The 22,942-nt window shown below is 39.7% G+C and overlaps 1 protein-coding gene across 7 annotated transcripts in view; it reads left to right on the top strand.

Annotated features, from left to right (window-relative positions):
• Positions 1-22,942, top strand: part of KIF16B (kinesin family member 16B) — a 174,183-nt gene that overhangs the window by 87,483 nt on the left and 63,758 nt on the right. For 5 of the 7 annotated variants that reach the window (XR_010302825.1, XM_064146166.1, XM_064146164.1 and 2 more), the window contains exons 18-22: positions 6,873-6,926; positions 9,616-10,971; positions 14,925-15,083; positions 15,911-16,016; positions 16,361-16,411. Coding sequence is in view for 6 of the 7 variants with exons in the window: in XM_064146166.1 (XP_064002236.1) it covers positions 6,873-6,926; positions 9,616-10,971; positions 14,925-15,083; positions 15,911-16,016; positions 16,361-16,411 (1,726 nt within the window). In the remaining variant the exon portion in view is untranslated. Of the gene's footprint in view, positions 1-6,872; positions 6,927-9,615; positions 10,972-14,924; positions 15,084-15,910; positions 16,017-16,360; positions 16,412-19,898; positions 22,692-22,942 lie in introns of those variants that run through there. The other 2 variants (XM_064146168.1, XM_064146165.1) reach the window with 2 other exon arrangements.

Genomic DNA, 22,942 nt, shown 5'->3' with positions numbered 1-22,942 from the left:
GCACTTCTTGTCACTTCTGGTTTCCCCTCTCGGGTGTGATTACAGGAGTACTGTTGCTGTTAAAATTGAGGATAGGGTTGGGTGAAATACTCTTCATTCTTCTGAACACTGTCACGTCTGAAGTTTATTAGACTGTAAAGTAGGAGCAGAGGGTTAATTATTGATATTTTTCTGCCAGCCTGCATTCATTTAATTCTTGTGCACTGGCTTGTGCTTAAGACTTAGATTACAGGAGGGATGCAGGTCTGCATGACTGTCACTTGTTTGTGAGCAGAAAGCCCTGTCTAAGGTTGTTTCATAGTCACTGTTATGTGCATTTTTTTTCTTAAGCATGAAAGTTTATGAATTATGGAATAGCTTGGGTTGGAAGGAACCTTAAAGGTCATCTAGTTCAGCTCCCCTGCAGTGACCAGCAACATGTTCAAATAGAGCAGTTTGGTCAGAGCCCCATCCAGCCTGAATGTTTCCAGGAATGAGGCACCTCCCACCAATCTGGGCAACCTGTGTGAGAGCTTCACCAGCCTCATAAAAAATGTCTTGTATCTTGTATCAGTCTCCCTCTTCTAGTCTGAAACCCTTATGCCTTGTCCTGTCACAGCAGGCTGTGCTAAGAAGTTTGTCCTTATCTTTCTTACAGACCCTCTTCAGGTACTGCAAGGCCACAATATGGTCTCCCTGGATCCTTCTCCAGGCTGAAAAACCCCAAGTCTCCCAGCCTATTTTTGTAGGAGAGGGATTCCAGCCCTCTGATCATTTTTATGCCCTCCTCTAGACCCTCAGGTCCATGTGGGGTCTCAGGAGAGTGAAGTACAGGGAAGAATCACTTCCCTTGACCTGCTGGCCATGCTTCTTTTGATGCAGCCTAGAATGTGGTTGGCCTTCTGGACTGCAAGTGCGTATTGCCAGCTCATGTCCAGTTTCTCATCCATCAATACCTACAAGGCCCCCTCGGCAGGTGTTGCTCTTTGTCCTGTCATCCCTCAATGTGCTGATTCCAAGGACTATCCAGACCCAGACATGGAACTTTTTTGAACCTCATGATGTTCTCTTGTGTCCACTTTCTCGGGCTTGCTCAGCTCCCTCTGGAAGCATCCTGTGCCTAGGGTGTGTCAGCCACATCACTCAGACCAGCAGATGGTCTGAGATCTGCAAACCAGCTGATGGTGCACTCAACCCCACTCTCCATGTCATGAAGGTTATTAAGTGGCATTGGCCCCAGTGCTTCCATATTCATAATTTAAACTCTTACCTCTACCCTTAGTTACTGTAACTATGTTTATAACAATAGATATCATACCCAATCAAATGCATTGCCCATGCAGTGGGCACTAAGCAAATAAAACCAAACCAAACTACTAAACCAAAAAGAAAACAACCACCAAAAAAACCCAAACCAAACTAAACTAAAAACCACCACCCAAAAAGTATCAAAGTGAGATGTGACTGTTATTACAATTTTTGTGAGTGCTGCAAAGATAAGGTGGGCTCTGAAGTTTTCACTGCAGTTTAACTGAGCCCAGGTTTTTAAAATCAGTAGAGGAAAGCATCTTCCATAATTGATGCATCTTTATGGACAGCAATTTGGCAACAGAAGCTTTTCAGCTTAGGCTGGAGTTCCGTGACGATTTGAAATCTATTTGTGTTGATGCTAACACTGCTTTATTTCCATCTCATCCTTTATGACAGCACTGGGGTTTTCTGATCATGTGACAAGATTGTCTCAAAGACAAAATTCTATTACTTTAAGGAGAACAGGCAGCTGGGGCAAATGGAAGGTAAAGAAAAGAGTACATTTTGAATAATGCAGACACCAAGCATTTAAGCCTTAGTAATAATTCAAAGCCAATGGCATCATGTTTGTGAAGAGTTGGATGACCTGCAGAATGCTTGAGATTCACATTTTCTATTAGGGATGCTGCTCAGCAAGTACAGGGTTTCTTCTGCTGAGTGGTGACTATGTTCAGCCCGCCTAAAACATCCCATCCACTAAGTCTGATGTCTGGATATCAAAAGAAGGGGAATTGTACCCAAGGTGTTGAGTGCCAGCATCTTGCATCCTGGAGAGGTGCAGATGAAAAAGAAAGTCCAAGATTAAATTTGGTTTGGATGATTTTTGATATTTTGGTCATTTATATCAGGAGCTATGTATGATTTGGTCTTTTTGGAGTGACCCTTTAGTACAACAGATTGTTGGATCAATTTCTCAGGACTTCATGATATGCTGCCCACCAGCAATGTAGACTTGAATTGAGAAACTGACCCCCTGGGGCTTTTCTGCAGCTTCTCTAGCTCTAGAGCATTCTGCCTACTGTTAGTGCAGCACTTTCAGGACCACCTTTTTTTCTAGTATGTGTTGTTAACCTGAAGACTGGTAGGTAAATTTGCAGTTTCTGTAGGATGCAATAAGCAGCTTATAGCATATAGCATTTTGAGCAATCAGTGGCAGTGTGGGGTCTTGCCTTCAGTTGTTGTGAAGAGCAGTTGAATGCTGGGTGTTGCTTTCTGAATCTGCATCTTTCCCATGTGAAAATTGGTGTTCTCCTTAACTGTGTTTTCAGATGGGTGGTCTCTGTGTGAGGGGTTTGTTATGGGTGTATGTGTTTTTCCTTTGGCTGTTGAGTTCCCATGTGCAGAGATAGCTGTATAAAATTTTGGCTTAACATGCAAAATTCTTTGTTCTGCTTGTTCCTAGTCTTTGTCTTTAATCAAGTTTCATGCAACACTGCTTCAGATAATAAGATTTGGATGAAATAGAATTTTGCACATGGACTTACTCTGGAAATTTCATTTGTGAACCTTTTGTAAGCTACGTTATACTATAAATCTAAAACCACTCATGAGAAACCTTGGTCGTGTCATGGATTTAGCATGGGGGCTTTTTCTTCTTTGTTGTTTGCTTGGTTTGGGGGTTTGGTTTTGTTTTTTAATTAATCTCATAAATCAGGCTACTGAATGGCATTGTAACATCTTTGTAGTCCTGCCAGTACTCAGTCTTTCCTAACAGATGTAGTACCAGATCTCACTTTTGTGCTGTATAAATTAAGCTATTGTGGTGGTGTGCTAGCAGAGCTGACTTTGTTTCTCTGCAGCTTATCTGCACTGCTCTTATCACTCTCTATTCCACATTTTCCAGGAAAATGCTGTCTATTTAATTCAACACTGATCAGATTAAGTTCCTTTATGCTAGATCTACAAAAGAAGAAAGTGGATTCTAGCCTGTAATATCTGTATGCTTCCTTCTTTTTAATTTCAGGCTAATATTTTTTTCCTATTCACAGTGGTGCTCATGTTAATAAAGGGAGAAGAGGTTGTGTGCAGAAGGTTTGTTTGATTTTGTGGTTTGTTTTTTTTGTTACAGGTAGACTAAACTGGAAAACAGTTTTCATCCTTGCATCTGTTCTTTGTAAAACCAGCAGTGGTTTCTCGTGGACAATGCATTTTTTTTTCTGGTGATGCTGATCTTTTGGGTTTTTTTTTGTACTAGTTTCTTAAAGAAGCAAGATTTCAGCAGTCATTTGCTTCCTGCCCTACCTCCTCAGATTCTCTCCTTTCCTGCAATAAATTTGGGCCCACAACCAGTTTGAAGCAAATATTGCAGAGGCACTGTCTCAAAAGTGGTGAATTCCTAAATATATTGGGAAAAAAAGCAGCCAGCTAAGGAAGACAGACAGGTCTCCAGGGAGACTTTATAGCAATATTTCAGTACCCAAAAGGGGAGGGATGTTTTACAAGGGTTTGTAGTGATGGAAGAGGAAATGGCTTTAAGCTGGAAGAGGGCAGATTTAGTTTGGGCATTAGGAAGAAATTCTTTAGGGTGATGTTGTACAGTGGATGTACAGTGATGTACACTGGAACAGGTTGCCCAGGATGGATGTTCCCTCCTTGAAGGTGTTCATGGCCAGGTTGGGTGAAGCCTTGAGCAACCTGGTCTAGTGGAAGATGTACTTGCTCATGAGAGTGGGGTTAGAACTAGATGATCTTTAAGGTCCCTTCCAACCCAACCCGTTCTACGATTCTGTGTTCATCATTAGCCCTGCAGAAATAAAGGCAGTTGTGGAACACTTCTGGTATGGAATAGAGACACTATGAACAAACCTCATGGTAGGAGAGCTTTTAGTGGAGCTCAGCTTAGGCACCACTGAATCTACATAGCAGCAAAACACCAAGCTGTATTACCCCTTCTTGTAGGAGCGTTTCCTTGTCTAAAATGCATTGAACATGTGTTTTAAACTATCTGGTTGTAGTGTAATGATGAGTACAGTGGCATTTGTCAGCCAAGCCCCAGGTAGCAAGTAGTAACTTACTTTAGTAGGTTGCCCAAGGAGGTGGTGGAATCACTGTCCCTGGACATGTACAGGAAACATGTGGAGATTGCTTAATAGCCATGGTGGTTTTAAGTTGATGGTTGAGCTCAATAATCTTGGAAGACTTTTCCAAGTGAAACAGTTCTGTGATTTTCTGGACTAACAGCTCTGAATTCCAGAGATAGATTGTAGCCAAAAGCCAGGCTTTTGAGACATGGCTTAGAAAAAAAAGGAGGGGGAGGGGAAGCTTTAGGTAACTCTTGAATTAATCTTTGGCTTTCATTCTTCTTGTAAGTCTGCTCTTTGTTCTCTTTCAGTACTTTGAATTTTGCATTGCTGCTACAGAAACTGTGATCAGATTAAAAATTCCAAGTTGTTATCATTTTGCCTTGTGCTTTAATGTTGAGATTGTGCCTACCCAGCTGTAGCCTTAACACAAACACGAAGGGACTCTTGGTGAGGCAGTTACCTGAAAGCTCTGAATGTCTGGTGATGTGTAGAAACCCCTACCTTTGCTAAGCTCTTACGAAATCTAGGAGACATCTTTTAAAGGAATTTGTGAGAAATAGGGCCAAATAGAATTTGTTACATTAGCCTTTCTCCGGTGTTGCAACTGTTAGATGCTTCTTGAGCGTGTAGGGGTCAAAGTCCATTTAAATTTCTTTACAAATATTAGATCTCTATCGGTGTCTTTGTTGTGTGTTCCAAGAGCAGTGCCTTTTTTGTCGTATACTTTTGTGTGAGATTAGAAAAAATAATAAAAATAACTTGACATTTAAAAGTACTGTCTGTGTAATCATGGACATGACACCTGAGTCTGCAGTTTCTGCGGCATGTGAAGATAACTCATGGCTCAGTCGTGTGTTTCTTCGGTGTTTGGACACTGTCTCACGAACCTGCAAACTGCTTAAGGCCTGAAATAACTGCATGCTTGTGTATTTGCTTAAATGTTTCAGTTGATCTATAGATTCTCTATGCTTTAAAAATACCTGTTTTGAAAATTTTCCTTCAAAAATGTAAATCCTTCACAGGAAATTAAGATAAAGAATTGTGAAGAGCTGATAATCACAAATGACATAAAATGCTCTCCCATTCACAACTATATAAGGCCTCACCTGGAGTACTGTGTCCAGTTCTGGGCACCCCAGTTCAAGAAGGATAAGGAACTGTTGGAGAAAGTCCAACACAGGGCTGCCAACATACTCAGGGGACTGGAACATCTCTCACATGAGCAAAGGCTGAGTAGAGCTGGGGCTGGTTAGCTTAGAGAAGAGGAGGCTGAGAGGGGATCTTATTAATGCTTACATCTAAGCAGTGGTATCAGGAGAATGGAACTGTACTCTTCTCAGTGGTCCCCAGTGGCAGAACAAGAGGTGATGAACATAAACTTGAGCACAGAAAGTTCCATCTAAGCCTGATAAGGAAATTCTTTACTTTGAGGGTGGCAGAGCACTGGACCAGGCTGTCTAGAGAGTTGGTGGTGTTTCCATCTCTGGAAACTTTCAGGGCCCACCTGAATATGTTCCTGTGTGATCTACTTCAGGTGAATTTGCCTTGGCTGCAAGGTTGGGCTTGATGCTGTTCAGAGATCCCTTCCAACCCCTACCATTCTGTGATTCTGTGTCAAACTGATTCCATTAAAATCTCCAAATATTTTGGATAAAAAGGTTTGAATGGTGTTCTGTGCTTAGATATTGTGCTTCCCAGAAATTTGATGTTTTTCAGCTCCTTGGACTACATTATTGTAGTATCTGAGTTGTTTTGCTTTAGAGGAAAAGGAAGAACTGCAAGGGTGCAGTAGCAGAGTTAGGTAGCTCTTAGTTAGTGGCCAAGTTAAACTGTAGGAAGAGGAACATCCATTTACCTATCACTGGCATTGAAAAACCTGCTTAGAAGGACTAATTATTTAAAATTTATTCTGGAGTTGTAATATGATGAGCAAAATATTACTATCAGTTCCTTTCTTAATCAATTGCTCTGTTTCCCCCTGCCTCCCATGGCAGTCTTTTTCCTGTAAAAGGACCCATCTGTCTAAGGTAGAGAAAATCACTTTCTATATATTGATTGCCCTGACTGCATGTATTTAACTGGCTGAGGCTGTGCCAATCATTTTGCTGTCTTGTTTAACTTTACTGGTTTAATTATTTTTTTCTTTCCTCCAGAAATGGAATTCTTTACTATGAGGATGGCAGAATACTGGAACAGGTTGCCCAGGGAGGTGATGGGAGTCCCATCTCTGGAGATACTCAAGATTGGCTTGATGGGGCTCTGAGCAACCTGATCTAGTTGGGAATGTCCCTGCTTGCTGCAGCCAGGGGTTGGACTAGATGACCTTTAAAGGTCTCTTCCAACTCGAAACCTATGAATTCATTTACTTCTCTGTACTTGTGTCAGACAGCATGATATCTCATTTGTAACCCTAACAAAGGAAATGCTTTCTGTTATTGCATGGGGCTTTTTAAACAGCTTTTGGTTCCCACCATTGTTTTAATTCTTCTAAACAGTAGATCTTCCTACTTTTGGTGATACTTAGGAAATAATAACTGGTTTTTTTTTGTTTTAAATTAGGTTAGAGTTTGAGAGACAACAACGAGAGGAGCTTGAAAAGTTAGAAAGCAAAAGGTAACAGTATTCTTTGTGGTGTTTACATGTATGTGTGTATATATACACGTTGCAGACTCATTGAAGTAATTCATTTGGAATGATGGCATTAAACAACAAACAAGAGGATTCTGATATAATTTTATTTTGTCATCTCCAAAGATTTTGGTTGTTTGTTTTTTTCTTGAACTGCTCATTCTTATTAACTAGTAACAGATAGGCAAGCTGAATTGTTCCTGACTATGATCATTAGCAAAGAAAATGTCAAGCATAAAGACAGGAGGAGGGAGGTTCTTCTCCTCCTCTACGCCTGGAATACTCTGTCCAATTTTGGGCTCCCAAGTTCAGGAGAAGCAGGGACCTGCTGGAGAGAGTCCAGCAGAGAGCCATGAGGATGACTGAGGCACTTGACCATCTCCTCTACTGGGAGCCCTGGGGCTGTTCAGTCTGGAGAAGACTGAGAGGAGATCTGATCAATGTGTACAAATATCTGGGGGGGGGGTGGGGGGTGTCAAGTGGGTGGGGCCAATCTCTTTTCAGTGGTCAGCAGCAGTAAGACTAGGAGCAGCAGTTACAAACTGTAACATAGAAGGTTTCACCTCAACATGAGGAGAAACTTCTTTACAGTGAGGATGACAGAGCCCTGGAGCAGGCTGCCCAGAGAGGTTGCAGAGTCTCCTTCTCTGGAGACTTTGAAACCCTGCCTGGATGCATTTCTGTGCAAATTACCCTAGGGGATCTTGCTTGGCAAGGGGGGATGGAGTCAGTGATTTCTAGAGGTCCCTTCCAATCTCTAAGGTTCTGTGATTCTGTGGGTAGAGTAGATGATACAAATGTAATACACGAGTTGATTTAAAAGATGATAAATTAGATTATGTAGATATTTTTAAATGGTTGACTTTAGATTGAATTTTGATTAGAAAAGTTCATATTATAAACTCTGTGTCTCAAAACTGTAATGCTGGTATGGTCATGGCAATCATAGAAACATTATTTCAAAATCAGTTTGATGTACAAAAGAAAGTAATGTTGTTAGCTGGCAAACTGAGCTGACTATTCTGGCTTATCATACCTGCTAAAATTTTAGAAGTAACAACTCTCTCTTTGTTAGATATCACAGTATTGATTAGATTCATAAGTTAGGAGACACTTTCTGCCGTCTCAGCTTTAAACTGCTTGCTCCCTTTCAAAAGAGTTGTTTATGTAGTTGGACTAAATGAAGTAAACTAAGAAAAAAACCCCTGAGAGTCTGAAGCATCAGATGATGTTACTCTGAGTCACTGATATTTATCCTCTTTGTTATGCAGATAGGATTTGAATTCAGATTGCACGGAAGTTGTGTCTGTGCTTTAATTTACCTGATTTTTCTTCTGAAGTAACCAACGGATTTCCAAGTTGTCTCTAAGTGTATTCAGATGACTGTGCTCAGGGAATAATGGTGATTTTCAGGTCTCAGTCTGTCCTCATTTGCAGTGGTCTAGAACTTCTAAAAGAGAGATTGTACAGGACGTAACTTTCTCTCTCAAACATGTCTGTTCCTAATCTTACAGTTCTGTTTATCAGTGGTTCAGTTGGGTTCACCTAAAGAGACTGTTTTAATTCACTTGTTGGCTTAAATTTGCTGAGATAGACTTCTAATCAAGTCCTCACACAAGTTTTTGTGTATGAGAATATACCTATAAAAATATATATTCTTCACTGTGTGCATGGATGTGTTCTATCAGTATTATTATTGGATTTAATAGAACAAAATCATGGAATCATAGGGCTTAGACATCTAAGATCATCAAGTCCAACTGTTCCATTCAGACACAGTCCATAGTATCCAGAGTCACATTCAAGTAGTCTTTTCCTTCAGGAAGTTAAATTCTGCAAGCAGTTCCTATCTCTGTAATAGACCAGGCCCAAAAAAGTCTGATTTTCTACTGACGTAAGTGCTAAATAACTCATTTTCCTGTAACTTCATATATCCATAATGAATCCTGGTGAGACCTCATCTTGAATACTGTGTTCAGTTTTGGGCTCACCAGTTGAAGAGTGGCAGGGATCTGCTGGAAAGCGTCCAGCGGAGGGCTATGAGGATGATTAGGGGACTGACTGAAGGGCATGGCTTATGAGGAGAGGCTGAGGGACCCGGAACATTTTAGTCTGGAGAAGAGAAGACTGAGAGGAGTTTTAATAAATGTTTATAAGCATCTGAGGGCTGGTCATGAGCAGGGGGACAGGCTCTGCTCACTTGCTCCCTGGGATAGGACAAGGAGCAGTGGGTGTAAGTTGCATCACAAGAGGTTCCACCTCAACACAAGGGAGAACTTCTTTACTGTAAGGATCACAGAGCACTTGATCAGGCTCCCCAGAGAGGTTTTGGAGTCTCCTTCCCTGGAGACTTTCAAGGCCTGTCTAGACGCATTCCTTTGTGATTGATGTTAGATTGTGTGGTCCTGCTCTGGCAGGAGAGGTTGGACTGGATGATCTCCTTGGGTCCATTACAACCCCTAATAGCCTGTGAATCTCTTTACCATTTCATGCATTGAGCAATTAAAAGATTCTAGCCTGTGGCAAAAGAAAACTGTTGTAAAAATAGACTGTTATACAGCAAAGTTTTTATCCAAACCTTTTGAACCTCTAAGGAGTATGCGGGGGTTTTTTTGGGAGGTGGTGAAAAAAGGAAAAATGAAAAGATATATTTCATGTGAGTGTTTTACTGTAGGAAACAAATAGAAGAGATGGAAGAAAAGCAGAGATCTGACAAAGCAGAACTTGTGAGAATGCAGCAAGAAGTAGAGTCCCGGCGCAAAGAGACAGAAATAGTGCAGCTGCAAATTCGAAAACAGGAAGAGAGTCTGAAAGAGAGGAGTGTTCACATCGAGAGCAGGTTGAAGGATTTGCTGGCTGAAAAAGAAAAGTTTGAAGAGGAGAGATTACGGGAGCAACAGGAGATAGAGCTTCAAAAAAAAAAGCAGCAGGAAGAAATCTTTTCCCGAGTCAAAGAGGAGTTGCAGCGACTACAAGAACTTAATCACAATGAAAAAGCAGAGAAAATGCAGATTTTTCGTGAACTAGAGAGGCTTAAGAAGGAAAAAGATGAGCAGTATATTAAGTTGGAATCAGAAAAGAAAAGACTCGAAGAGCAGGAAAGGGAGCAGGTGATGCTCGTGGCGCATTTAGAAGAACAGCTTCGAGAGAAGCACATCATGATAGAGCTCCTTAAGAGAGGGGATGTACAAAGAGTTGAGGAAGAGAAAAGAGATCTTGAAGATATTAGAGAATCTTTTTTGAAAGTCAAGGAGGCCCGATCTGAAGGTGATGAAAACAGTGAGGAATTAGACAAGGCACAGCACCACTTCCTAGAGTTTAAAAGGAAGCAGCTAGAACAGCTGACTCTTTTGGAAAAAGATTTAGTTCAGCAAATGGATCACCTAGAAAAGGAAATAGCAGATGAAAAAAGAGCTCTGGAACGCTTAAAATTTGCAGATGAAGAGCATTTAAATCTGAAGAGAAAGGATGAAAATGTTGTGGATGCTGTTCTCAAAGCTGAAGAGGTTGACAGGATAAATCGAGCAGAGTACAGGCTCCAATCTAAAGTACGCCAGCTTGGGTACCTGAAGAGTAATCATTTGCCAGCTCTGCTGGAAGAAAAACAAAGAGCCTCTGAAGTCCTTGCTAGGGGCTTGTTAGGGTTAGATAATACTCTCTATCAAATAGAGAAAGAAATGGAAGAAAAGGAAGAGCAGCTTGCTCAGTATAGAGCTAGCACAAATCAGCTGCAGCAGCTTCAAGAAACTTTTGAATTCACAGCCAATGTAGCTCGTCAGGAAGAAAAGGTTCGGAAAAAAGAAAAAGAAATCCTTGCATCAAGGGAAAAACAGCAGAGAGAAGCACTGGAGCAAGCTGTTGCAAAGTTAGAGAGGAGGCACTCTGCTCTACAACGACGTTCAACGATAGACTTTGAAATCGAAGAGCAGAAGCAGAAGCTTGCCACCTTGCACAACAGCTGCAGCGAACAGGCAGGTCTGCAGGCCAGTCTAGAAGCTGAGCAGAAAGCCCTTGAACAAGATCGAGAGCGGTAAGTGCTGTGGCAACTGCCATTTGTCAGAAACCTCTCCACTGATAGGGAACCACTTTACACCTTAAATGTTGAGAGAACTGCTTATTCTGTGTTCCAGTATTTCACGTTCTCTATGAGTTTTGAGTAGTTTACTCAGAACTGAAATTCTCTGCTGCTTTTTAAAAGAATTTGAGCTCACTCATTCATTCTGTCATGCTACTTACTGCCCCCCCCTCCCCCCCCCCCAACAGGAGAGTATCTACATCAGCCATGGCAGTACTCTAAAATCTTTTCTCTACTTAGAAAGCTCAACCAACCTCATGTTGTGCCCTCACAAAAAACACGTACTAACAGCATGTTTTTTCTTTTAGAATGTTAATATGTAGCATTTTGTGTCTTTATAACTAACGAGCTTAGATGTTTGTTGAAGATTTGGAGGCTGATTATTGCAGCAGCCCGCCAACTATCTCTCTCAGCAGATGATGCACTGAACACTTCTGGTATTCAAAGTGTTTGATTTGTTGTTGTTAATTTCAAGGATAAATAAACTAGATCAGATATGTATCTATGCAGCTTTGATGGTGTTTTTTAAGCTTACTGGAAAATTTAGAGAGGCTGTAGTATAGCCCTATATGCTGACAAAGCCTTTTAGGTACAGAAATGACATCATCACTTAGACTATCTGGCAATGTGACATTCAGCCTAAGTAAGGAAGGCTCAGAGAAAAGTGACTGAGGTAAGAAAGCATCTTTCCTGTTGGATTTTTGCTCAGGCCAAAAATAAAACAACTAGTATTCATGCATTTAATCCATGCAGCACGGAAAAGAATTGCCATTTTAAGAAATGCAATTAGATTTGCTGATAGTAGAGCTTTGAAACCTGTAACGATTAGTGAAACAGTGGAGAGTTTCTCTCTTGAATTTGTCATTTGTATTTTTAGTATTCCATTAAATTGTCTGGCTCTTCTTTCATGAGCCCTTCAAACAGATGCCTGAATAGAAGAAAAAAAAACCAAACCCAATGCAACCAACAAAGAAACAAACAAAAAAAATACAAACCATAAACTTGCCTCTAGCCAAACTGAAAAAACTCTCCTGTGTCCTTTTCCTTTTAAACCGTTAGCAGAAGATAATAGTTCCATTTTATACCCTGTGCAGAGGTCTCTTTTTCAACATTTAGAGCTACATGGTGTGAATTTTTGTGTGGATATCAACATTATTTTTCATAATTATCCTGAACATAAATCTCATTTTCTACACTAAGTGTCTTGGCTTGACTCAAGCCATCTCTAAACAACTAGAAGTTCCGACAAAAATTGGACAGCTTACTCAGCCCTCAAGAAATTGCTGGGTTGTGTGATAAGTGAAAAAAATTATCAGCTATGGGACTAAAGTTTGGAAAAGATACCAAGGAAGTGAAAAAGTCTTTTTTTTTTTTCCTTGTCTTTTTAACGTTCACTTTAAAGCCTTCTTGCACAAATTAAATAAAACTCTGAAGTCTTCCAGTGAATCACCCAAGGGTCTGTGTAATTAAATTTGGAATGTTTTTATGAATGTTCAGGCAGAAGAAAATCTGAAGATAGCATGTTGAATGCTTCAGGCTACTTACTGCTTTTGTGTTTGAGTTTACACTTCATGGGACACAATATCTTGGGTCCTATAATAAACCTATGAATTGTGTATATTATTGTTATCTAGATAAACAAGAAGAACATTGATGTGAACTAGAGGACACCATCATATAGTGCTGATGTCCTCTGGTTCGCATCAGTATTAGTTCTCTGAGAGTGTTTAAAAGCAGTATTCATTTGAAATGCTCTGTGAACATTAAGGTCATTTTAACCAGTTACAATGTTTGGGGTTTTATTTCCAGTTTGAATGATCCTAGAATCATAGAATGGTGTAGGTTGGAAGAGACCTTAAAGATCATCTAGTTTTAGCCCACTCAACCATGGGTGGGGACCCCTACCACTAGACCTCATGGCCCTGTCCAACCTGGACTTGAGCACCTCCAGAGAGAGGCCATCCACAACCTGCCTGGGAAACCTTTTCCAGTGTGTCCCCAACTTTACTGTAAAGAATTTCTTCCTAAAATCCAGTGTAAGTCTACCTTCCTCTAGCTTAAATCCATTCTCCCTTGTCCTTTCACTACTTTTTACAAAGTCACTAGCCAGCTTTCTTGTAGCCTCTGATCAGGTACTGGAAGGCTTCTATAAGGTACCCCAAGAGCCTTCTCTTCTCCAGGCTGAACTGCAGCCGCTCTCACAGCCCATCCCCACAGGGGAGGTACTCCAGTCCTCCGACTATCTTTGTGGCCCTCCTCTGGACCCACTCCAGCAGTTCAATGCCCTTCTTGTGTTGGGGGCCCTGGAGTCAGATGCAGCACCCTAGGTGGAATCTCATGATGTCAGAGTAGAGTGGGTGAATAGTCTCACTTGTCCTGCTGGTTCACACTTCTTTTTGAAGTTACTATGTAAACTCAAATTCTTTCAGCTACAGGAATGACCTTTAAAACAATAAGTTAAAAGTTATACTGGAGGAATTCATGCATATTTTTCTTCACTGGTGAAGCTTTGTGGCAATATAATGAACATAAAGCAATATTAAAGTCATGTTTGAGACAACACGAGGTATTGCTCACAAGTGGTGAGGTGTAGTTTAGGGTATTTACTGGTAGATGCATCACACATCCAAATAAATTTACAACTATAGGAAGTAATATCTTTTGATGGTAGGATGTTTACAAATCAGAAGATAAGCTTTATCCTTTAATATAATCCTTTAATACAATTTTGGAGTTTTTTGTGGTCCATTGATTTTCCATAGATGCAAACACTCTCCTATATCCATCAGCCATCTCCCATCCATTTTCTCTCAGGATGCAAAACTGTTTTGCTGCTCATTGAAAGAATGAAGGAGATGGCTTCTGGCAATGCTGCAAAAATTGTTCTGAAGTTGAAATAACTGTTCAGCCTGCTCTACTCCAGCCTAAGCCTCAGCATTTGACATCTCTTTAATTTTCCAGTTTAACCTCCAGGATGGAATAAAGGAGTCATAGCATTGTACTTCAATTTTGATACAGACAAATGTAGGATAAGTGGTAGAATTTCAACTTTGCATAGTTTCCTCTGCTTTTGGAGCAGTTTTTGTTCTTTAATTTTCAAGTAGCCTCTAGGAAAACCACGCTCTCTGGAGACAAAAAGTCATAATGAAAATGGGGAAGATTCTTACTGCATTACTAATCTGATCTTGTATTACTAATCTAATCTCAGCCACATTGCAAGTGAAAGTGTGTTCTGCAGGTTACTGTATCACAGTTTAACTTGAGTAAGTGAGAAATGGTGTCAGATTTGCCTCTTAGATGCAATGACTCAGGCGTTTTCCATCAAAACCGTGGTATCTACTTTTACATATTCTGTTCTAGGTATAAAACTGGCTGGTATTAAATTTACTTGTTAAGGGAAGTGAGGTTTCTCTTTCAAAAGTTGACTTATTAGGTATATATGGTGCAAAAAAGGCATGTTTTATGATATAACTAACAGAGTAACTGGAAAAATAAGATTTATAGGTATAGTATACAATTCAAAGATTTTGTTATGGCTACTTTTTGCCATGGCATTGGTTTAGGTTTTCTTTGGGGTTTTTTGTGTGCATAGTGCTGTATGGTCAGCTTTTAATTTTTTTTTTCCATTAATTCAGTTACTTGATACTGGAAACTAATAACTGAGGTCATTTGTAGAGTTCTGTAATGAGGAAAGGTTATTCAAGTGATCCTCCTAGATAGGTTGACTTATGAATGAATATTTAAGATATTGAGTTGCATTGGAAGTGGCTGAAGTTTGTTCTCCTAGCTAAACAACTATGAATACCCATAACCTTACATATGTGTATCCCAGTGTAAGTGCAATACTTTGCATAAGAACTGTGTGAATCAACTCTAAAAGGAAATTACATGTTAAGATCTCTTTATAGCTTGGACCAGGAAATTCAACAGCTGAAGCAAAAAATATATGAGGGTGATAGTGGCCAGAAAGGAAATCAGGGAGCAGCAGAAGAGAGGCTCTCCCATACCACTTCCCATACCAGCCCAACAAAGCCACAGCCGCCCACTGCTCCATTGGTTGATGATAGGTGGGTAACCTGCACTTGTGCAATTTTTTGGGAGGAATACAAACAAAGCTGTTGAAAATGAGTATTTTGAAAGATCATTCTGCCAGTACTGGTTTTCAGGTAAATATTTACTTGCACTTAAAGACCAGTCTGGAAATAAAATTAATTTGCTGTATTTGACTTTAACCAGTAGCCTAACCTAGTGCTCCTGTGCAATTTGTTTTGGAATATAGAGAGTTGGAAAATTGTAGGCTAAGATGTATTTAAATTGTTTCTGTGTTTATGTTTACTTGTGTATATTCCACTGCTTGATATATGCTTAAAGCAACATAGTAAATGAAACTGTCTTAAACCTTTTTTAAAGGGGTGGCTGCTTGGTATCACTTAATCTTCTGCGTCTCTGTTCTTTTTACATGCAGTTGTTACTATCGGCTTTCAGAACTTGCTTTCTGTGGGATGACCAAACCCTTGTTAGCTCAAGTTACTGCAATCACAGATAATAAAAAGGACACATGAGTAACTAAAGATGCAACCCCAGCTTTCTGTTCCTTTGTAATTGCTCTTACCCTCACTGCCACTTACATGCAGAGCTGCACCTAGAGTGGTGGCTTTCCTGGGGTCCTGCATGCTGTGTAATTGTGATAATAGGCAAAAGTTAACAACTTCTTAAGTGAACATTTGCTTTAAAAGTCCATGTTCCTTAAGGAGGGATAAAACTGACCTAACATGAAGCCCACCAGTTAAGAGTTCTACATTACTTAGGACTCATAAGCATTTTAAAGACCCTTTAGCTTGTCTTGATTTGTATCTAAGAATATACTTTCCCTTCCTCTTTCTGTATCTTGAAGGATAAATGCCTTTATTGAACAAGAAGTGCAGAGAAGGCTCCAGAATATTCATCACAAAGCTGAGGATAATGATGTTAGCCTGTCTTGGTCTTCAGAAAGTTTAAAGGTGAGCAGAGATGGGTAAAAATGCACCATGTGTAACCACTCATTTGGTTTTGTTGTTCGACAACGTTTACCTTTTACTATATTTGCTTAATTTTAATTGGCAAAAAAACTTAAATAGTAAACCAGAGATATCAGTTTTAGATTTTGATTCTCCTCCCCCCCTGCCTCCTCCTGCTAATGACTGCATTATATTATTTTTTTTCTTTGCATTTTAAGTAATTATCAGTAGGAGAGGAGTTAATCTTGGCTGTTAAAAAGAATGTCTCCTCGTATCAATACTTCCAAATGAACTGAAAACCAGGAGGCACTTTTAAAAATAAATGCATGTACCCTTTTTGTTCTTAGGATAATGAAAGACTTAATAATGGCACTCTTCAACGCAAGCTGAAGTATGAGGTAGGTCATAATTTGTCAAAATGAAATTATGGCATGCCCTGTAATTAAATTTCTTAATGTTTAGCTGCATAATTAGGATTCTGGATTCACAGCAAGATTAAAAGGTAGCAGGGGCTGCAATGCATTTTTCCATCACTTGAAATTCAGGTGATCTTTTTCGGATCTGGTTTAGCTTTCTCCTTGTTTGGAAGGTGTGGTTATTTTGGATCTGTCTTCTTTCTTACATCATCATTGTTAATTTGGAACAGTATCCCTTTCCTGATTTTTAGAGGATAAAAGCAGTCAATGAGGAGATACTGTGTGAATTCAGGATACCACTTCTCCCAAAGAACTACTGTGACAGTGACCATAATATCAACAAGTAGCATGGGAGAGCTTGTCTGTGTCATGAGGGATGTATGCATATGTTTTTCAGCTGACGCTTAGACTCCTCCCGTCATTTTTTGCTTGAAATATAGTTAATTATTATGGTGAGTAAATCCTAAATCCCTCCATAGATTTTAATTTCAGCAGTAGGAGGGCTGCAGAACCTCTACTTTGGGTATTTTTTTATTTTTACACTTGGTTTCAAGCATGTTTAACTTTTTATGGAACCTTGGATAGTACAGGATTGCTTCTTTTGTTTGTGGGAATAAAGGACTTAGAAATTTCTGCATCACCCTTTGGCTTCTCTGTGGTTTTCGAGTGAAGCAAATTTAAAGCAAGCGAAATGGATACTGTATAAAGATAAATCATTGGTGGGCTGGGAAGATCAACCATTCCTGAATCAGACCTCCATCACTTCTTTGGAACTTCTCTCTCTAATTTGAGACATTGTGCAATGATTGTACAGATTCTGAATGATTTTACAAACTGAATCAAACCCAATCTTCAGCTGAAGAAATGTTCAGATTAGGTGGTTTTAAAGATGTTTCTGTTTTCTTCTTTTGGAATTTTTAACAGAAAAGTCAACAGTGGCAGCCACGTTATGGCTTTCCATTTATGTCTAAAGATGGCAATTGTGCCTCTAATTTGTGCAGAGAAAACACAGGAGTAAAAGACCATAAAAGACAGAAGGAATATACAGAGATGTGGGATTTATTTTCCAGTTCTGGAAGACTCTCCTCCTCTTTTACATCAGAGAAAATATTTGAGAATGAAAGAAATTCAGAACAGGAGGGCTTTGCTCCTCATTGTGGCATTGAAAGTTTTTTAATGCTCTCTGAAAATACTAATACTTTAAGAACTAAGAATATTCCTCATCAGAATGTTTTATCCACTTCTTTACAAAGTCATGACTTAAATAATGTACCTCATTCGCTCTTCAAGGTTGAACATTTCAATCATTTTGATGATAAAATAACTACATCTCTAGATTGTGACAGCTTAAGAACTGAATCTGCTTGTTCCCACTTGAAACAGCTGTCTGCTGCAGGATCCTTAATGGGTGTTAATGAGCAAGCTGGCTTTAACAGCATATCCTTTTCTCAGCCTAATGCATATTCTGAAATAATGACTTGCAAAGAAAGCAGACCATGTAAGACAGTGCATCCAACAACTGAAGACCACTCTAGTACTTCTCAGCTTCCAACACAAAAAGCCTCAGCTTTTACTTCTTTTAAGTCAGTATCTTCTCATTTGGATTCAAGCCCAGAACACACCTATAGTTTGGGATATCTTTTCAGTAAGCTTTCCTGCTTTTACAAAGATACCAGTAGTCAGCTGCTCAACAGTACAATCATTTCTAAACAAATCAAGGAGTTGGGAAGTTTGTGTGAGAGAAACGAGAAGTGTGCACAAGCGGTGTCATTAATAAAACACCTGCCCTTTGTAAGGAACTTGCAAATAAATGTATTCTTCAAGTCCGACACAAATCAGGACACCTCCCACTCTGCTGCTGATGCCACAGCTCTCTCTCAAAATGTCACTGAGGTTGATTCCCCTGTGCAAGAGGCCATCACAATGTGTGTGAGCACAGAAGTGTCTGATGCCTGCGAAAGAAAGCCCTCTGAAGGAGCTGCATGCTGTTGTGAAGATGAAGAGCTGGAAAACAGTCTTGTGTTAAGCCAGAAATTTGTAGATTTTCCCAATGTCTTTTTGAAGCTTCAGGTCTGTTCTCTGGAAAAAGTGCTGGAAATTTTTACCTGTTTCTTACCTCAGATTTGTATTAGAATGGAGGAGTTGAAAGGTGTATATTGGCTCGCTGTTGGCAGTTGCAAAAAACCTGATCCAGAACCTGCTTGCTTGCTTTTGTTCAGCTCTGTTCTGTATGTTGTCATTTCATCAGCAGAGCAAGATGTCTGCCAGAGTTCCCTGACAATGTTTCAAGAGGTTCCCATCCTCAATATCAAAGAGATTCAAGTTGGCTTTGCTGGACAGAGTCTTAGTCTTCTGTTCCCTGCTGAAGATGGTTGGCTCACAATATTTACCTATAACAAACACTTCACTCAAAGAATTTGCCATGACATAATGAGCCTTTTGATTTCTACACCAGATGATGCTGTGTATTTCACTCACCGGCTCTTGCGAGACGATTTGATGCAGATTTCACTTGACTGGACATCAGAAGTGAACGACATTGTATTTTCAAACGGAGTACGATTGTTCTGCAAATTCACAGCTGAATTAGCTGATCTGGTTTACTTACTCCATGAAAATATGGGAAGTGTTAAACCATCATTAGGTGACATTCAAGTACTGCTGTATACCTCAGTGAAAGTAGCCTATGCTAAGCGAACCATGTATAGATCTTTAGTTCTTACAACTACTCACATAGGTCTCTTAAGAGAAAGTAATGTCTTTTACTCAGCAGCTTCATGCCAACAGTTTGACAGCCTTCAGTTACACAGTTTAAATGATATCCGATGCGTGGTTTTGCCAGACAAAGAGAATCCCACAAAAATTGAGCTTGTGTTTTCTAGAAGGTGCAACATTGGATCTGATTCAGGAATTGGTTTTTCTAAATACTGTGAAAAAGAAAGAAGTCCTCAGCTGACAGTCATCCCATCAAGTCTCCAAAGCAGTTTGCATATCCCTTCAGAAATCTGGGTATTAACATTCAGTTCAAGTCAAGAAGCTATTTGGCTAATTATGCATCTGACTAGGTGCTGAAGTCCAAATAGATAAGTTCAAAACAAGAGGATAGTTAATACTGATAATCTATCTTCCTTTCTTCCTTCCTTCTCAATAAGCAAAAGAGTCCTGTGAGCCTGTAAGAGCATGCCATAGGGTGCGTACACTCATCATAGCAAAAATCAGTGTTAGTGGAGTGCTTGCTTTTTGTGGGTCTCCAATGTACCATACGTACATTTCCTTGGAAACAGGAGGAAATTAAGTAATTCTCTTACGGGGTAGGTGGATCAGAACTGTGATTACAGCTGTGTCTTCCCATCTCCGTTTTGGCTGTGCTTTTTGGCTCACTTCATCTACTATCTATCTTCACTAATGTCTCCTCCATTCCTTCTTAATTACCTTTTTCTTAATCTTTCTGTGTATCTTTGTTTTTCAGGCTTCTCATTTGATTCCAGTGCTTCAAACATCTGCAGTGCTTTTTTTAAATCTTATAGTCACCATATGGTCTTAATACTAAGGGTGCTTACAGCTTTTATACTTGAAATTTTGGAAATAATAGCATTGACAATTCTCTTTGTAGTTAAGGGTCATTGCATTCTTGCATTAAAGGTTGCCACAAATGCAAACGGGGTTGGTTAGCTTATTCCAAGTGCATTGTCTGCATTACCAGAAATAGATGGATTTGCCGTATCTCTTTTCCCCTGGGTTTGCCCCTTTGCCCAGGGATAAGGGAGTGTAAGGTACATAGAAGCAGTGAAACAGAACAAGAAAAATGCAGAGAACATCCAATATGCTTTTCAGAGTTCCCTCTCCTTTCCTTTTATTGTAGGAATGCAATGGAGGACTTGACGCAATTAGTATTTATTTGGTCCAAGTAGTTGTACTCAATAAGTCATTGCCATGGGTTGAATTTGAATTTGATGCTGTTATTCAAAACCGTCCTACCTCGTGCCAGCTTAAAAATGGTACTGCAGCCAGAACAAAGTATTACAGGGCTTGAAGTTCAGCTTGTAACATGAGAAGCTCCCTGTGCTGGTTGCTGCTTTTGGGTTCTGAGCTTTGGCTGTTGGCTTTTTTCCACAGGGATGGCAGTGATATGGGTGGGAGTTGGGTAGCTTCCTGGGTTTGCTTTTCTGTTTTCTGCTGGTTGGGTGTTTTTTCTGTATTTCACTGTCCTTTTCTTCAGGTAGGCTTAGCTAAGGTAATTGTGTATTATGATTATGTTACTTTATATTAAACTTGTATCTCACGATCTCAACACAAAGTTTTTATGTGTTCCTTTCCCCTCACTTCTCTGTCGGGGGGAAGCAGGCAGGTCAACCCATTTAACCCATATTCCTTCGATGAGACTGTTTAAGAGAAACATGTTTTGGAAAGGGACCTGGTCTTAAAGGGTGTGAACAGATACTTGTTGTCCTTTAAATAGCATTTTGACCTTTGGTGTTGCCACTCTACCTGTGGTAGGGCAAACATTTTGGGATTTTTCATCTGTGTATTTTTTGTGCTGTAAAATGGATAGTTTGCAGCTGAGTATCTTGCCTGACAGATGAAGCTTAACTCGAGTTTTCTTCATGTCATATGCCTGATCTAACTTTCTTTTCTTTTTTTTTTCTCTCTCGTGCTTACTTACTAATGAGGTTGCTGCTGCTGTGAGATTGCATCTCTTACAATCTCTTTGCATTCTAAAATATGATGGAGCTCTTGGATGTTGGCAAAGGATTTCTCTTAGTCAGGGCTTGCCTTCAGCTTAGTACAAGGTTATTCTTTACCTATTACCCTGTCAGATGTTGAAGTAATAAGCAATCTGTTGCTTCCCATCTTTTGTTTCTTCTCTTCTAAAGGGAGCTGAATACCTTTTGAATCTTGTAGCTTGAATGTGCCATCTGCCTTGTTTGAGGAAGATAGTCCTTGGCAGATAGAACAGTGGTGTCTAATCTGAAATTCTAAATTCTCTAAGCCTATTGCCAAGGGAGGTGCAATCTTCTACTAGACAGAGTTAGACTTCAGTCTCTCTACTAGTATGAGAACATTTCCGATTTGTTCATGCCATATGTTTAGACAGGATAATGTAACTCATGTGGGATTTAAAAAGAAGTAACTTGCATTTGGATGGAGAAGTTGTCTGGAAGGGTGAACGCTGATTTAGATACAAGTTTTTTAGCATAACAAAACTTTCTACTGTCCTAAGGAACTCCAAAGATGAGCAAAATATGTCACTCCTCATAGGTATGGTTGTTTAGGTTTTTTTTGGTGTTTAGGGTTTTGTTTTATTGTGTTTTTTTTCTTCAAGAACAACTAAAAAAGGCAAATACAAATTACTTACAGAACATGGAGGAAACAGACTAGTTTGGGGCTGGAGCATAACCTGGTGTCAGTCCAGGTTAGAGGTGGCTCCCTCACTGACAGTTAATGTTGAGTGACACAGTCTGGGAGGATTGTCTTTTTACAAGGAGTCACATGGGAAAGACAGGGGGCAATGAACACAAGTTATTCCTGGGGAGATTCTGATGGGACTCCAGAAGAAAATATGTTACCATGAGAACAGTTAGACATTGAAATCACCTCCCAGGGGAGATAGTGGATTCCTCTACACTGGCCAGTTTTAAAGACTCAGCTTGACAAGGTGCTGGGCCAGCTCATTTAACAACTTGCCTAGAATGGTTGGGCCAAATGATCCTTGAGGTCCCTTCCAACCTGCTATTCTGTGATTCTTTGTCCTGTTCAAAGCTGTTAAAGAATGACAATTTCTGCAGCTGCTTCCTTTGCAGATTATACCCCAAAGTTATATGTTTGTACATAGTCTATTGCTGATAACATGAGTCTCTTTTTTTGTCTTTGTTTTCAGACCTAACTCAATAAATATTCTGCATTTTAATAAAAAATACTTCACAGCAATATCTCCTATTCTACTGTAAATTAAACATAACATAATGATGGATGCTTATGAATATCAAAGCATTATTTAATGTAGTAGGGTGCATTTTTCACAACATTTTGTGTTTGAGATTATTTTCCTCTCTGACTATTGAGTATTTGTAATAGTTCTCTGAAAATGACTGCCAATAAATTACATGTTGACAGAGGTGGCTGTAAGAGTGACTTTATGGGTCTATTGTTCTTTTAAAGCAGATTATGTTGTTGGCAAGGCAGTGAACTCCTCTTTCCTCCAAGGAAAGAATTGCTTGCATTTCTATGCTCCAGAAATGAGTTTCAGTTGAAAAACCAGTAACTTAGAACTGAAAGAAGGACAAAAAGGAGAGGAGACTGCACTTGTTCTGTAAACATGTCCATAAAGGTCACTAGAAGTGTTTTTCTGTTTCAATACAAACATGTTTCTGTTTTCACCAAAATAAGAAGTTTGTGGAAAGCACCTAGATAAAGTCAGTTAATTGAACCTGTTATTTTAGTTAAAGTTAATACACTTTCATCTGGAGGTAGTGTTGATCAAAACTGGAGAAACTTAACCAAGCAACAGGTCTC

This window comes from Pogoniulus pusillus, chromosome 7 (assembly GCF_015220805.1).
Source record: "Pogoniulus pusillus isolate bPogPus1 chromosome 7, bPogPus1.pri, whole genome shotgun sequence".
Lineage (NCBI taxonomy): Eukaryota > Metazoa > Chordata > Aves > Piciformes > Lybiidae > Pogoniulus > Pogoniulus pusillus.
Note: the sequence above shows the minus strand (reverse complement) of the source record. Positions and strands in the feature narration are given on the sequence as shown.